The 17,502-nt window shown below is 39.0% G+C and overlaps 1 protein-coding gene across 2 annotated transcripts in view; it reads left to right on the forward strand.

Moving 5' to 3' along the window:
* ADHFE1 (alcohol dehydrogenase iron containing 1) overlaps positions 1 to 6,279 on the forward strand; it is a 33,342-nt gene extending 27,063 nt beyond the window's left edge. Inside the window, exons 14-15 of one of the 2 annotated variants that reach the window (XR_006741581.1) lie at positions 3,069 to 3,319; positions 5,941 to 6,279. Coding sequence is in view for 1 of the 2 variants with exons in the window: in XM_036437066.2 (XP_036292959.1) it covers positions 3,069 to 3,152 (84 nt within the window). In the remaining variant the exon portion in view is untranslated. Of the gene's footprint in view, positions 1 to 3,068; positions 4,065 to 5,940 lie in introns of those variants that run through there. The other variant, XM_036437066.2, reaches the window with a different exon arrangement.
* Positions 6,280 to 17,502: the final 11,223 nt, after the last annotated feature.

The following is a 17,502-nucleotide window of genomic DNA, read 5'->3' on the forward strand; positions in this document are numbered from 1 at the left end:
ATAGAGAGTTAGAAACATCGATGAGAGAAAGTCATCGATCCCCTACTGGGGATATGCCCGCAACTAAATTCCTTGACCGGAATCGAACCCAGGACTCTTCCGTCCCCAAGCTGATGCTCTATCCATTGATCCAAACCAGTCCCAGCGAGTTAAGCTTTTATACGGCATCGATGATATGTGGGGGGATGTATCACAGACGTTATGTCCTTGCGGCCATTTAACCAGTCGTTGGGGTTTAGAAATCTGAAATCAGCTCAGCGTGGCCTGAAACACTTCTGAGTCCTGAACTACTTCACCAAAGGTGAACAAGATCATTTGAAGGGCCTTTTAGCTCATCCAATAAGACTTACAACTCCATTATCAACCCAGTGATGGGACAGCGTTCTTCACTTCTTGCCCTGTCACAAAGGCATACATAGGTCACCATGACCACGTCTCTGGACCTTGCTACAGATTTTCAAAAAGTGTTGGGGTCTCTAAAAGATCTGCTGGGATGTACAATTTTATCTTGGCTTTATCCATACTCATCAGTGTTGACTCCCATTCTTCTCCCATCTGTCCATCCATCCTTTCTTTTTTTTAATTAATTTTTAAATTATGGTAAAATATACCTAACAAAATCAACTATTTTAACCATTTTTAAATATACAATTTAGTGCCATTAAGTGCATTTACAATCTTGTGCAACCATCACCACTGTCCATTTCCAGAACTATTTAATCATCCCAAATAAAAGTTCTGCTCTATTGTGTAATGATAAATAATATTACCATTGCCCCTTCTGTCCCTTTCCCCCAACCCCTGGTAACCTCTATTCTACTTTCTATCTTTATGAATTTGCCTGTTCTAGGTACTTCGTGAAAGTGGAATTATACAATATTTGAACTGTTGTTTTGCCTATTTCACTTAGCATATGTCTTCGGTGTTTTAGAACTTCATTCCTTTTTGTAGCTGACTAATATTCCATTGTGTGGATATACCGTATTTTGCTTATTCATTCATCTGCAGCTAGACATTTATTTGGGTTGATTCCACTTCTGCTCTTGTGAATAGTGCTGCTAGGAACATTGGTTTACAAGTATCTGTTTTGGTCCCTGATTTAGATTTATTTGGGTAATTCTATGTTTAATTTTTTGAGGAACTGCCAGGCTATTTTCCATGGTGGTTATACCATTTTACGTACACACCATTTTACAATGCTCAAAAGTTCCAGATTCTCCAATCTAACACTTTTAAACAATTGTTATTTTTATTTTTTAAAAAGCCATTCTAATGAGTGTGAGTAGAAATTCATTGTGGTTCTGACTTGTATTTCCCTAATGACAATGCTGAGCTTTTTCCATGTACTTATTGCCTATTTATATAATCTTCCTTTGAGAAATGTCTAGTCAAGTCCTCTGCTATTTTTTTCCTTTTTTTTTTTTAATATATTTGTATTGATTTTAGAGAGGAAGGGAGAGAGAGATGGAAACATCAATGAGGAGAGAGTGTCATTGATCAGCTGCCTCCTGCATGCCCCACACTGGGGATCAAGCCCGAAACCTGGGCTTGTGACCCTACCAAAAATCTAACATGACCTCCTGATTCATAGGTTGACGCTCAAACACTGAGCCATGCTGGCCAGGCTTCCTTTTTAAAAAAATCTTCACCCAAGGATATGCTTACATTGATTGGAGAGAGAGGGGGGGGGGGAGAGAGAGAGAGAGACAAGGAGAGGGAGAGAAATATCTATCAGTTGCCCCATATGTGCCCTGTCTGGGGATCAAATCCACAACCCTTGAGTGCATGGGACCACTCCAACCAACTGAGCCATACTGGCCAGGGATCCTTTGCCTGTTTTTTAATTGGGTTGTCTGGGAGTTTTTGTTGTTAAGTTGTAGCAATTATTTGTATATTCTGGATATTAATCCCTTATCAGATATCTGACTTACAAATATTTTCCCCATTCTATTAGTTATCTTTTCATTCTCTTGATAGTGTCTTCTGATGCATAAAAGTTTTTAATTTTGATGTAGTCCAATTTATCTGCTTTTTTGTTGTTATTGCCTATGCTTTTGGTGTCATCCAAGAAATCATAGCCCTGCCCTCATGGAGCTTCCCTCTTCCACCAGGTGCGCTCCCAAACAAGTGCTCAGCACAAGCAAACAGACCGAGAGACCCAAACTGCTACATTTTTAAAATTTTATTTAGACCCAGAAATTTGGACACAGAGTAGTCGTTATAATTCTATTAATCTTCTGTCCCAGAGAAATCAAGGAGCCACCAATGAGAATATAAATAGCAAAAGCATGTGCTGGCTAGCTCTGCTGACTTGACTCAATAATCAATGGAAAAAATTAAGCAAGTCACCAAATTCGTTTCCAACCATAGAGATAAAACCTTAGTTAATATTTTAAAAGGGAGCCCCTTGTTGCCCATAGCCTGAAAATTATGTCCTAATGAAGTTCTTTTGACTATCCCAGAAGTTCAAGTTGCAAAATATACAGTCTTTGAAGTCAGGGATGACCTGGTTCTGTTTTCTTTGCTGAGCCTGGGACAGTGTTCTCCACACCCGGAGAACTGGCCAAGATTGCTGACCAACGCGGTTTGGTCATTATAGGAGGTGTTTGTCCTGAGGCTGGTTTAGTTCTGTACATTTGAACAGAAGGCTATTAGCAAGGCATAAGGCAAGGACAATTAGGCAAGATATAGGCATTTGAAAGCTCGCCAATAGTAGTGTAATAACTTTGTGTGGTGCCAGGTGGGTACTTGAAATGTTGGAGGATCTCTTTGAAAAGTATATGGTTGTCTAACCCCTATGCTGTACACCTAAAACTAAGACAAAATAATGTTGAATGTAAACTGCAATTGAAAAGTAAAATGCGAAAGCTTTGTGGGAAAGATGCGTCACTTGATAAACTTTTGAGTTGGGAGTCAATTAGTATGAAGCAAACAAGAAATATGACCTTTAAAGATAGAACTATTATTAAGTCATTGTTTCTTGTGCCCAAGTTAATTTGCATAACCTAGTAGCTTTCACAAACTGCCTTTTCAAAGCTGTGAGTGACTCCTTTTGTTTACTGTTTCAGGAAAGGGTCACCAAACTTGCACCACGCCCTCAGTCAGAAGAGGATCTGTCTGCCCTATTTGAAGCTTCAATGAAACTGTATTAATTTTCATTTTCACTGAAAGAATTGGCTGTAAGAACTCTGAAATCAGAAGTGGATCTAGCCAGAGCTCCACACATAACTTATCTGTTACCAGTTTGAATGTGATATAAATTTATCCTGCAGAAGAAGATTCCATGATGCTCAAAAGTCAAGCTACTTCCATAATACAGGTTAGACAAATGCCCAGAAGTATTGGACCCTTCCCTATATTCTGAATACTGTCCCTGCTTTGTATATCAAATAGGTAAAAACTCACTACCAAAAATATCAATGTATACATCCTATATGCTGTAACCCATGTCTAGATATTTATACTGTAAAAGTAATAGCATAAATTATAAAGAAATATGACAAAAATGTTTCTGGCAGCATTTTTTTCTAACAAAAAGTTTGGAGGAACCTAAATATGCATTAATAATATATTGATAAATAAATTACAGTATATTAAATAATAGGATGCTATTGTGCTACTAATAAGAATGAATTAAAATGATTGGAAATATGTTCATGATATACTGCTAAGTTGGAAAGAAGTAAGCTGCTGAACAACTATATATTGGTATGGTTCGGTTTTATGTTTATAATTACAATACATGTAAAGATATGTTTATATATACATAGAAAAGAATGATGCACATCAAAATATTAAAAGTTATCACTGGAGAAATGGAACTTGAGGTATAGAAACTTAAGAAAAAATACTTTCTATTTTAGACTTTTTTATTTTATAAACGTCTATATTGTTTGGATTTGTTACAATGAGCATAGAAGTAAATTTAAAGGAGGGGGGAGAAAAGAAAAATACCATGTTCCTGTTTTAGGTCAGATTCATCTTATTTTATAAAAATATTAGTAACTAATATTTAAAAAACAAATACAAATGGATAAAATATTAGAGACTGATCTCTTTTTTTTGCATGCATCATTTTACTTTATTTTTTTAAGTATTACAAATAGTACATATGTCTCCTTTTTCCCCCCATTGACCTCCCCCATGCCTCCCCTACCTTCCAGTACATGCCCTCATCTGGCCCCCACCCAGTGTCTTGTATTCATTGGGTATGCTTGTATGCATGCATGCAAGTCCTTCAGTTGATCTCTTACCTCCTCCCGCGAACCCTCCTTAGCCTTCCTGCTATAGTTTGGCAGTGTGTTCAATGCTTCTTTGCCTCTGTATCTATTTCCTCCCATTTCTTTCCTTTAAAAAAATCTTGCCTCTGCAGACTAGAAATAAACATCTAATAACAAAAAATGTTTGAGTCCTAATTTCAATGTCCAACAGTTCTGAGTCCCCATTTCAATGTCAAACAGATCCTTATGTGTACATGTCAGCCATGATATCTGGATGGTGGACACATGGTGGCAATGCAGGTCAGACCCTCTCTGGTTTGGTCCTAGGCAACCAGCAGCGATGCACAGCTGCTGACAGCTAGCGTGGCAAGGCTTTGTCAGCGTCTTCCATCTCTGCATTGTTTCTCCTCTTGTCTGTAGTTGGAGCAGACCTGTCAATTCTAGAAACTGATGTCTGTCAAAGAAAATGTTCTTTTGAGAAAAACACTAACTTTTTTTTAATTGAGGTAGCATTGGTCAATAACATTATATAAGTTTCCGGTACACAGCGTTACAATTAAATATCTGTGTGCGCTATAGCTTGCTTGCTACCCAAAGTCTAGTTTCCATCTGTCACCAGGTAATTGATCCGCTTTAATTCTGCCCTCCTCCCCTCCTCCATTTTTCCCTCTAGTAACAACCAATCTGTAGTCTGTATCCATGAATTTGTTTTTTTTTATTTTGGTTTGTTTGTTTGTTTGTTTGTTGTTTTATAGTACCATATGAGTGAAATCATATGGTTTTTTTGTTCTTATCCAGCTGACATATATTTCACTTTGCATTTATGTTGTTGCAAGTGGCAATGTTTCATCTTTTTTATGGCTCGGTAGTATTCCATTATAAATACGTACCAAATCTTCTTTATCCATTCATCCGTCAATGGACACTTAAAAGAGTTTTCATATCTTAGCTATTGTAAATAATCTTGCCATGAACATAGCAGTGCACATAACTTTTCAAATTAGAAAACACTAAAATTTTATGTGGTAATGACCTCTTTGGAAAAACGTTCCTGGTGCTCAGAATAAGTTAATTCAAGAGCAATCAGCTTTGTAGTTTGCAAATGATAGCCTTGCAGATGGAAGCTAAGGAGCCTGTGGTCTGCTTCCCTATTATTCCCAACCTGCAGAAACTTCTGTAGCTCATTTTCCCCCAAAATGATTCCCATACTGAAGTCTGTCTGCTCAAGCTTTGGGGTCTAGATCTCAGTATACATGTGGAATTATTCACGTTTTAAATGGAATTAAAGTAATAATCACCTAAGTAATGTCTACTTATTTAATTGCATCAGGGCATCATTGTTCCATTCAACCTTCCCAGAGCCATTTTATCTTCATGAAGATCTCTATTTCCTTGAGATTTTGAAAATAACATTTAAATAATGTTCATTATAAAATAATTTGAGATGTAAAAAATTCATTCTCTGCCGAATCCAGTTTGGCTCAGTGGTAGAGCGTCGGTCTGCAAACTAAAAGGTCCCAGGTTCGATTCCGGTCAAGGGCATGTACCTTGGTTGGGGGCACATCCCCGGTAGGGGGTGTGCAAGAGGCAGCTGGTTGATGTTTCTCTCTCATTGACGTTTCTAGCTCTCTCTCTCTCTCTCCCTTCCTCTCTGTAAAAAATCAATAAAATATATTTTTAAAATAAATAAATAAAAAATGCATTCTCTATATCTCTTAAGTGTTCCATGCCTTTACTACTGGCAGCCAGATGTCTCAATGTGACTCACCAGGAGGAGTGTTTTTTATCCATATTGGAGATGACTCTAAAGGAAGGATTTAAAGGTCAGGCATGAAGAAACAGACCTAGGAATCTTTCATATATTTTTTTTAATCTTAATACCAATCAGTTTTGGTCTTCACAATTTAAGTATATGAAAAAGATATGTTTCTTGACTTACCGGCTATTAACAGAGTGTGATGTAGGAGATTAAGCCCATTTCCATAAACCGAATACTTTGATGTTTCTGAGATAATTGAGTGAATTTTTCTAAATGAAATCCTTCCCTTTTTTTTTTTTTTTTTTTTTTTTTATTAAAAAATCAAAAAGTCCTCAGGTCTCACAGCTCCACTTATATAGATTAATTTACTTGCAAGGGCAAGAAACATTAAAGAACAGTATTCAAAAGTTTGGGAAATATTACTTTTATAAAACTATCCTTGCCCTGGTTTGGCTTAGTGGATAGAGGGTCGGCCTGAGGACTCAAGGGTCCCAGGTTCGATTCCAGTCAAGGGCATGTACCTTGGTTGCAGGCATATCCCCAGTAGGGAGTGTGCAGGAGGCAGCTGATCCATGTTTCTCTCTCTCATCAATGTTTCTAACTCTTTATCCCTCTCCCTTCCTCTTTATAAAAAAATCAATTATATATATATTGTTTTTTTTAAAAACAACTACCCTCTAAGGTGGCATTGTCACTTAAAATACATGCACATCCAAATTTATTTCATGATACAAAATACAAACCTATCTCAAATGAGTCATGTTTCTACAGTTTTTGTCAAGTGCCACAATAAATAGCTGACTGGTTTTGCACTCCTGTCCCTTCTCTGTGCACAGGGAGCGCTGTGTTGGGCTTGGCATTGTTTGCGTAGCTGTGGACACAGCTGTGGGGTGTTTTCAGTGGTCAGTGAACTAAGTTAAATCTAGACAGGTACAGTATCAAAATAGAGAGGGAGCGAGAAATAATTGCTTTTCTGGCCTTTTAACCCCGAGAAAGATTAATGGTTGTTTGGATTAGAAACTGTACCCTAATGAGGGACTGTTGCCTCTGGGGAGTGAGTATGAGAGAGGGGACTGTTCACCTCTGGGTCAACACCTCACAGGCCGCTGTGTCTCTGATGACCAGCAACCCACGTCGGAGACAGCTGCCTGGGCTGGGGCTCCTCCATTAAATGCAGAATCCCCTGAGACCTGCTGAGGAGGCCAGGCCACAGCCCAGCCATCACCATCACAATGGCCGGCACCGGGAAAAGCCACCCGTTGGACAGAAATTGGTTCTTGAAGCCCTGGGTTGAATCACTGGCAGCTGGGGGTAGGAGGGTCTGTTTTCTCATGCTATTATCCCACTGTCTTTCCACCCAACCCACCAGCTCTCAGAACAAATGCACACGCCCCACAGATTGCAATCCTGTCGGTGATTTTTGTCCCATGTGAAAACCCTCAGGAAGCTATGAGGAGGACCGCTAACGTTAAAATAGCCTCATCTTATTCATTCTGCTTTTGCATTATGGTGCTTTTACTTGATTTTCCAATTTATAAAGTTGGAGACTAATTAAAATAATCAGGAGCAGAAATGAGAAGAAAAAAAAATACCATTATGCCATTACCCAAACACAGCTGTTACCATTTGATATATTTCCTTTCTATCTTTTCCATTTGGGTGATGTAATCCAGCTCTTAAGGACTAACATTTTCAGTATTTTCTGTGTTACCATATAATCTTCATAACCATTCATTTAAACGGTGCACAATAGTTTATTGAACAGGAATTTAATAATTTATTCTTTCCATTAGGCCATTACACCACTATACCATAATAATTTATTCTTATTGCTTCCAAATTTTGCCCTCCCTCCCAATACCATAGCAATGAATATTGTGTATACAGATTTTTTTCAGACTCTAAATTAATTTGAGGTTAATTCATCCCCAAATGAAATTTTACATTAGAGTATGGACATTTTTATGGCTCTTGATTTATATTGTTAAATTATATATACCTATTGTTTTACATGCTGCTTCCCTATCCTTCAATCTTCTCTTTAAAACCAATAGTAGTTAAAAAACAAAAACAACAAAACAAAACCAATAGTAGTGTACAGAATAGGCAATATAATCAATAATATTGTAATAACTGTGTATGGCCGAAGCCAGTTTGGCTCAGTGGTAGAGCGTCGGTCTGCGGATTGGAGGGTCCCAGGTTCGATTCCGGTCAAGGGCATGTACATTGGTTGCGGCCATATCCCCAGTAGGGGGTGTGCAGGAGGCAGCTGGTCGATGTTTCTCTCTCATCGACATTTCTAGCTCTCTATCTCTCTCCCTTCCACTCTGTAAAAAATCAATAAAATATATATATTTTTAAATAAAATAAAATAAAATAAAATAAAAATAACTGTATGGTGCCAAGTGAACCGTTGAAATATCAGGAAGAACACTTTATAAAATATAGAATTGTCTAACCATTATGCTGAACACCTGAAACTAATATACAATAATATTGATTGTAAACTGTAATTTCAAATAAAACTTTAGCCGTACCTTGTTTGGCTCAGTGGATAGAGGGTCCAGTCAAGGGCACATGCCCAGGTTGCAGGCTCGATCCCCAGCAGGGGGCATGTAGGAGACAATCAATTAATGATTCTCTCTCATCATTGATGTCTATCTCTTTCCCTTTCCCTTCCTCTCTGAAATCAATAAAAATATATTTTTAAAAAATTTAAATGAATAAATCAACAACAATAAGTAATGAAACAGTTCACAAAGGACCAGGTAGGCCTACACATTTCAGCTGTGATTTTTCTATTATGTCAACATAATTTAACAGTTCACATGAACAAATTAAAATTTTCAAATAAAAGTATGAAGCTTACTTGAGTGTTATATTACTGACTCAAGTGAAACTATATATAGATCACCAAGTCTATTTTTCTTGGTCACTTACTTTTTTTTTTTCTTTCTAGGACCCTCTATGGGCCCCTAAGTCCATGATCTGTGTCATTACATTCATGATCCTCAATTTTGCTGGCCAAGAAAAAAGACCCAAGGAAGCCACTTGAAAATGTAAATGTCCTTTTCTCTAAGGATGTTCTAGAATCATCTGCACCTGTGAGTGAAAGCTTTGCTGCACGTGGGAGGGAGGTGAGTGACACCAAACAACCTTCCCCCACCCCCAACAAAATCCCTTCCAAGATTCTAAATTGCTCTCTAATCCAAAATCTCAAAGCTTTGCAGCTGGGCACAGTGGTCCCTTGGTGGCTTTGGCAACATTTACTGGGGACCAATCTGAACTTTATAGTAAGCATTGCATATGAAAAAAGAATATTTGTAAAATCTATAATAATAAAAACATAATATGCTAATTAGACCAGACATCCTCCCGGATGAGGGAAGCCTGTGTCCCTGATGCCAGAGGAAAGCCGGTGCCAGCAGCCAGGGAAAGGAAGGCCTACTCTAGCACAAATTTCGTGCATCGGACCGCTAGTAGTATATAATTGAAGAGATATCCAAATAGTAAAAATAGGCTGAAGTGACAGCATGAGTAAGAACAGGATAGTTTATTTCATTTTTTACATCTCATTTAACAATTATAATAAACTCAGTATCTTTTTTTTTTAAATATATTTTATTGATTTTTTACAGAGAGGAAGGGAGAGAGATAGAGAGCTAGAAACGTCAATGAGAGAGAAACATCGACCAGTTGCCTCTTGCACACCCCCTACCGGGGATGTGCCCGCAACCAATGTACATGCCCTTGACCGGAATCAAACCTGGGACCTTTCAGTCCGCAGACCAACGCTCTACCACTGAGCCAAACCAGCTTCGGCTAAACTCAGTATCTTAAAAAGTATCAATAGTTTCCTAAACATTGATTTGGGGAGAGGAGGAGAATTGGGGTTCTGCAGGCAGGGCTGTTTTGGAGGGGGCTAGAGAATAATTACAGGAACATGACATATAGTAGTATTTTTAACCAAACTATTGACACTTCAAAATATCAACTCTTGCCTGGCTGGTGTGGCTCAGTTGAGTGTCAACCTATGCACCAGGAGATCACTGGCTCAGGGCACATGCCTGGGTTGCAGGCCGATCCTCAGTGGAGACTGTGTGGGGCATGACCAATTAGTTTCTATACCTCTTTCTCCCTTCCTCTCTTTAAGGAAAAAAAAATCAACTCTTATGAAACACAGAGGTCTGTTTAGTAGGGTACTATTACAGCTGGCAATAATAAACTAAAGACAATAACAATACAGCCATTCCTCATTTTATTGCACTTTGCTTTATTGTACTTCAGTTTGACACACTGAGGGTTTGTGGCACCCCTGGGTTGAGCAAGTCTAGTGGCACCATTTTCCCAACAGCATTTGCTCACTTCATATCTCTTTGTCACATTTTGGTAATCCTCACAATACTTCAAATGTTTCATTATTGTATATTTTGTGATCTGTGATCAATGATCTTTGATGTTATTGTAATTATTTTGGGGTGCCATGAACCATGCCATCTAAGGTGGAAAACTTAATAAATGTTGTGTGTCTGACTTCTCCATGGACTGGCTAATCCCCTCATCTTTCTCCCTCTCCTCAGACCTGCATATTCCCTGAGACCCAATATTAAAAGTAGGCCAATTAATAAGCCTACAACAGCCTCTGAGTGTTCAAGTGAAAGCAAGAATTGCATGTCTCTCAGTTTCAATCAAAAACTAGAAATGATTAAGCTTAGTGAGGAAGGCATGTTGGAAGCTGAGATAGGCCAAGAGCTAGGCAGGCCTCTTGTGCCAGTTAGCCAAGTTGTGAATGCAAAGGAAGAATTCTTGAAGAAAATTAAAAGTGCTATTGCAGTGACCACATAAATTATAAGAAAGCCTTATTGCTGATATGGAGAAAGTTTTGGATAGATTGAACCAGCCATAATATTCCCTTAAGCTAAACCCTAATCCAGAGCAAGACCCTAATTCTCTTCAGTACTATGAAGGTTGGGAAGGTGAGGAAGTAGCAGAAGAAAAGTATGAAGCTAGCAGAGGTTGGTTCATGATGTTTAAGGAAAGAAACAGTCTCCATAAAAGTGCAAGGTGAGCCCATGCCGTATGGCTCGATGGTTGAGCATTGACCTATGAACCAGGAAGTCACAGTTCGATTCCAGGACACATGCAGGAGGCAGCCGGTCAATGATTCTCTCTCATCACTGATGTTTCTATCTCTCTCTCCATCTCCCTTCCTTTCTGAAATCAATAATATATATATATATACAGCAAGTGCTGATGTAGAAGCTGCTGCAAGTTATCCAGAAGTTGGCAGAATAGAAAGGAAAGGAGAAAATGAAACAACCATTCTGATTTTTTTCTCTTCAATTTGATTTTTCTTTTTCTTTCTTTTTTTAAAATATATTTTATTAATTTTTACGGAGAGGAAGAGAGAGAGAGATAGAGAGCTAGAAACGTCGGTGAGCGAGAAACATCGACCAGCTGCCTCTTGCACATCCCCTACCGGGGATGTGCCCTTAACCAATATACATGCCCTTGACCGGAATCGAACCTGGGACTTTTCAGTCCGCAAGCCGATGCTCTACCACTGAGCCAAACCGGCTTCGGCCAATCTGATTTTTCACTGGCCAAGTTCTCAAACTTTATGAAGGAATAAATGCCACAACTGCATCCCCGAATCCTTAGTTATAACTAATAATGAATGTCAGAATTAACACCCCTTACTTGTTATATCCTGATATAAAAACAACCTGGCAAAAAGCAAAAAGTGTTCTAGGATCTACTTTTTAAAATCCTGGACCAGTAAGAAAGTTGGGAGGGCAGCCTGGGGGTTTATAGAACTTAGGAGCTTCCTCTTACAGATCAATGCAGAGAGAACCCCCTAGCTTAGCCAGTGAGGGACAACTTTATAAAAAACAGACAACTGTTTATCCATACAAAAGAAAATCTTTCTACCAGTAGTAATGTATTAACATCTCAGCAGCTTTTCCATTGTGAATCTGACATTTCCTTCTTCAAAGCCCAGTTTGAGCGCTTTTCCTTTTGGAAATGAAATAATAAAGCCATCAACACACAATAAAAGCTATGCAATATTTATAATCAGGGGGTTTTAGAGTGTATTTTATGTTAAAGAAAAGATTGAATTTCTAGGCCTTCCCTTATAACTCCCTTAAAACCTCCAGCTTTAAAATGAGAGACTGAAATTCTTCTCTCTGATCTTAATTTTTATGTGGCTTCTTATTTCTTTTTTATCCCCATCTAAAACTTGAAATCCCCTCAACATCGCTTCAACTGCTCCCATTGTACTGGCAGCAGGCTGATCTTTTTATTGGTGGGTAATGGACTTAGTTTGATTGCTGACATAGGAACAATGAGAGGATAAACAATTCCATTGTGGCCATGAAATTCCCCATCTGTTGAGTGCGGTCATGACTGAAGAACGCTGGGCAGAGACACATGAATGAACCCACCATGTCTGATGTTAAGGACATCCGTCATACAAGCCGAAACATGTGGCTTCATAAATCAAGAACTAATAAGAACTTTGATTGCTCATGTCATTAATTTGCCAGCCGTTTAAATACCTAAAAATTTATCATAATGTTGAGCATTGGACCTGATTTGCAATTTGGATCTTCCCAAGAAACCAGAGGTAGCAAGAGAAGCCAAGAGTCATTTTCTAAGTTATTAAAAAAACAAAAAAAAAACAAAAACTGTATTAAACACCAATGACTTTATCTGGGGAGGGAAGGGACTTTTTCAGATGCTCAGATATTTGCAGATGAAATATATGATGTCTAGAGTTGGTTTCAAAATAAAATGGGAGTAAGTCAAGATATAGATGAAAAAAGAGTTGCCCATCGGTTGTTTATTGATTAAAAAATAAGTTATGGGAAGCTGGGGTTTATTATACTATACTAGAAGCCCATTGCACAAATTAGTGCATGGGTGGGGTCCATGACTGGGGTGATCAGGCCTATTGGGCTGAGCTGGCCAGGAGAGGGGCCATGGGCAGTTGGCCGGTCGGCCCACCCTCTGGTTGAACTCCCAGTCAAACTCCCAGTTGAGGGGACAATTTGCATACATAGCCTTTTATTATATAGAATTCTTCACTTTTGTATAGTTTAAAAGTATTCAGAATGAAAAGTTTTCACAAATTGAATGCCGGAAAATAGGAACTTGCATTGTATAGTACAAGCATTGTTGCCTAATTCTATCTTTTCCTAAAGAATAAGAAAAAATTATGCTCACACAACAGTTCAAGCATTGAACAAGGCAGATAAGCCATCCTCGCTAAACAGGAAAGCAACACATTTCAGAGGGAGATCAGGCAACACCTACTGTGGTTTTTCAGAAACCAACATCGCTCCACTGAGGAGAACCACCTTGCCTGAGATCATGCCTCTTCCCAAGGTAGCCATCCTCCAGTGAGTCAAGAAGGAGGTCAATTCGAAGGCCTTACTCAGCATAAAGTACATGATACCCAATTAAATTTGAATTTCAGGGAACAATATAAATTTTAATATAAGTATGCCCCATGCAATATTTGAGATATACATATACTAGGAGCTCTATTCTTCTTAAATTAAAACTTAACTGGGTAATGTATATTCTATCTGACTACCAATACTCCAAGCACCTGCCCTTATATAAGGAATTTTCTTCACCCACAAAAAACATTATTTTGCATAAGTTAAAGATCGAAACTACCTCTCTCTCTCTCTCTCTCTCTCTCTCTCTCTCTCTCTCTCTCTCTCTCTCTTTCACACACACACACACACACACACACACACACACACACACGAACTGGAAGTTGAATGTTATACCTGCTAAAATTACAAGTGTATCTCCACAGTCTGATATCCCCAAGTCAGCAAAGACTAGCACTGTGGCATGGTGGGGAGTGCAGGTTTTGGAGTCATGACTAGCCCGGGTTAGGGACTATTTTCTGTAAAACGGGTAGTAGGCCTACCTTGCAAGGTTGTTGTAGGGCGAATCTATAAAGTGCTTGGTACATAATAGGTATTCAACAGTAAATTATCCACATAGTGTCTGGCACATGATGAATTCTATAAATGTGCTGTGAATGAATGAATACTGCAAGGTGCAAGCCAGGAACCTGCAGACCACCATTCACATTGAAGGCAACCTCTGCTTAGCCCCTAAATACACATCCCCCTCATGGTTTTAAAGCCATGTACATACTCCTAGGAACCACTCCAGGTCTTCAGAATCAGAAGGAGCGGGGTGTAGGGCCCAGGCATGGGGTGTTTATCAAGCTGCTTAGCAGAGCGGATGTGCAGCCAGGCTTAAGAACCACATATCCAATTCTTGGAGGAGCTCTTTGTCAAGAATCCTCTTCTGTTCAGAAGTGGTTCTCAATCTCTACCAAATCTCAGAAGCCCTGGAGAGCTTGTTCAAACCGATTGTTGGGCTCTCTACCCCCAGAGTTTCTGGTTGTGGTTGAAGGGCAGGGAGCTGAGAATTTGCCTATCTAACAAGTTGCCAGGTGCTGCTGACCTGCAGTCTGGGGACAATTTAAAAACCACTGCATATTATAATCACTAGCAGTGTTTTTTATACATAGATTTGGGCCCTAGGGAATCGTATTTAAATAGTCTGGGGTGGGTGTGGAGGCAGCTGAGTGCCCCATAATTCTAATGCACCCAGGTCAGGAACATCTGCTCTCCTTACCTGAACTCTCTGCTCTCACACCCTGTTCGTCCTGAGACCAGCAAGGAGGGCGTCACAGGGGCTCCTTAGAAACTCGGTCTCTCAGGCCCACCCCAGACCTGTGGAATCGGAATCTGCACTTTAACAAGACCCCCAGTGAGTCCCATGCACATTGAAGCCTACACGGAACTTCTCAGAGAGGACTTCTTCAGCACCTTTTAGAGGGTGGGTCTGCAGAGCTCCCAGGTTGAAGAGAGAAACAGGATTAGCAACTCTCAGCTCTTCCCTTTAGCCAAACAGGTAGCCAAGCATTTTGCAGAGCACACAGTAAAGAAATAAAGGCTTCCATGGACATTAATTGATTGCCCTGGAGTTAAGTACAGAGGCAGGTTTTTATTTTGGTTATTTTGAACTTTTATGAGTTTACTTGAGCCAAACTGACAACATAACGCCAGGAAGCAAGATCTCAAATGTCCCAGAGAATAAGTTTTGCAGCTTCTTCTATGCATTTGAAATTACAGGATTGTTAATAAGATTATGTGCTTTCTTGAGGGTGGTGATTTCAAAAGGTGGGTTAACCTAGATGCACAGAAACAATGGACAGAGCTTGCTCGAGGCAAAAGCAAACCTTGTACTAAAATGTTAGGCACCTGGGACATGACTTCCCACCATGACCTGTCCAGTAGGAATTTATTGTTACCTTACATAGAATTTCTTTTCTTTTTTGTCCATAATTCACCCTTTTGGTAATAAACCAATCTGAATGGTGCATCATTGACCAACCTTTTGGTGGGATTGTGTGGTCTCCCAGCACTAGGAAGGCTCAATCCTAGGAAGTCTCAATATGGATGTTGTCTTGTTGATCATTGTGAATGGGGAAATACTGTTACCATGGGATCTGAATTGAGGCAGAATTTTCCCCAAACAGGAAGGGCAGGTAAGTGGAAGGCAGTCAGCCACAAAGCAAGAATTTTAAAGGGTTATAAGTGAACATCCATGTGCCAACAATGTAGAACTCTCAGCAGTGACTTTCCAAAATTTCAGAGAAGACCCCAGGCCAGCACAGACTTCCCTTACTTACTTGGTCTGGTCCTGGACAGAGGTTGTTACCAGTACTCATAGGTGTGATGTATACCTATTATTGTGTACGGATTATAGATTTTATATTCCAAAATGAGGACTCAGTCATTCACCCCTCCAGACACTGTGAAATACTTGTGCTAAAAGGACCCTAATGGTGTAATATTATCAAGATTCTAGACTCAGAGCACAAAAGTCAAACAGGATCGTGTTGGCAAAAATTTTAAAGATTAGTAATACTGAGTATTGCCAAGGGTGTGAGGAATAAGGCCCTCATATCCTATTGTGAAAGTGTCCACTGAGGAAAAAATTTTGGAAGGCAATTTGGAAAAATCTCTCAAAAATTTTTAAATATTTGTGTTGATTTCAGAGATGAAGGAAGAGGGAGATAGAGAGAGAGAAACATCAATGATGGGAGAGAATCACTGATTGGCTGCCTTCTGCACACCCCCAACTGGGGATTGAGCCTGAAACCCACACATGTGCCCTTGACTGGAATCAAACCTAAGACCCTTCAGTCCTCAGGCCAATGCTGTATTCACTGAGTCAAACCAGCTAGGGCCCTCAAAATGTTAAGCATGCATAAGCTATGATCCACACTCCCACAACTATTGTATAAATGTAGCGAATTAAATATTACATGACATACATAAAGATGTTATAATGGTGTACTTTGCACCATTATTTCTATTTTTATTTTTTTAAACATATTTTTCTTGATATTCAGAGAGAAGGGGAGAGGGTGAGAAAGATAGAAACATCAGTGAAGAAAGAGTATCATTGATCAGCTGCCTCCTGCATGCCCCGTACTGGTGATCAAGCCTGAAACCTGTGCATGTGCCCTTCACAGGAATTGAACCCAGGACCTGTCAGTCCACAGGCTGACACTCTATACACTAGAGCCAAACCAGCTAGAGTTATTTCTACTTTTAAAAAAATGGAAGTAAGCTATAGGCTTATCAAGAAAGAAATGAATAAATTAGTATAATGTAGTTTTCTGCTCATCTATTTAAAGATTGGGAACTCTATATATTCACACATGAGTGTGTGCATGGATGTGTGTATGTGTGTATATGTAGTGTGACTCTATTTCTATTTTTTTTTAATTGTATACATTCATATAATATGAAAAAATCTGGAAATGCACAATACACCCACAAATCTGTAAGCAATGATTGCTTTTAGGAAGTGAGACAAGAATTGGGGAAGTATGTATCACTTTTTCTACGTACCCATCTACAATTTTTGAATTTGTTATAATAAGTAGGTGTTATTTTTATTATTTAAAATATATTTCAAACGGATAAAAAATGACTTAGAAATTTTTTTTCTGGGTGTGTTTCCTCACTTTAACACATTTAGTTATATGTTTCAAGCTTAAACATTAAACATAGTACAATATGCTCTATTTGATTAAATTTTGGCTTTCTTAGAAAAAGCCTAATCCAGCCTGGATCCTTTGAGATTAATCCAGGTAACTGATTGGCTTCTGAGTACCCCAAAGGGGTCTTGATTTTATTTAATACCAGGTCCTTGAAACCATATTTGTGTGTTTTAGTCCCTGCCCTTTAAATAATATTGCCTCTTATGAAGTGTGTGGTTAACCAAACCCCAGACTTCTTTTTTTAAAATTGCTGCTAGCCTGGCCGGTGTGCTCAGTGGTTTTGGGAATCAAGCCCGAAACCTGGGCATATGCCCTAACTAGGAATCAAACCACGACCTCCTGGTGCATAAGTCAATGCTCAACCATTGAGCCATAATGGCCTGGCTGAACTAGGTATTTTAATTTTGGGC

This window comes from Pipistrellus kuhlii, unplaced genomic scaffold (genome assembly GCF_014108245.1).
Source record: "Pipistrellus kuhlii isolate mPipKuh1 unplaced genomic scaffold, mPipKuh1.p scaffold_m20_p_14, whole genome shotgun sequence".
NCBI lineage: Eukaryota > Metazoa > Chordata > Mammalia > Chiroptera > Vespertilionidae > Pipistrellus > Pipistrellus kuhlii.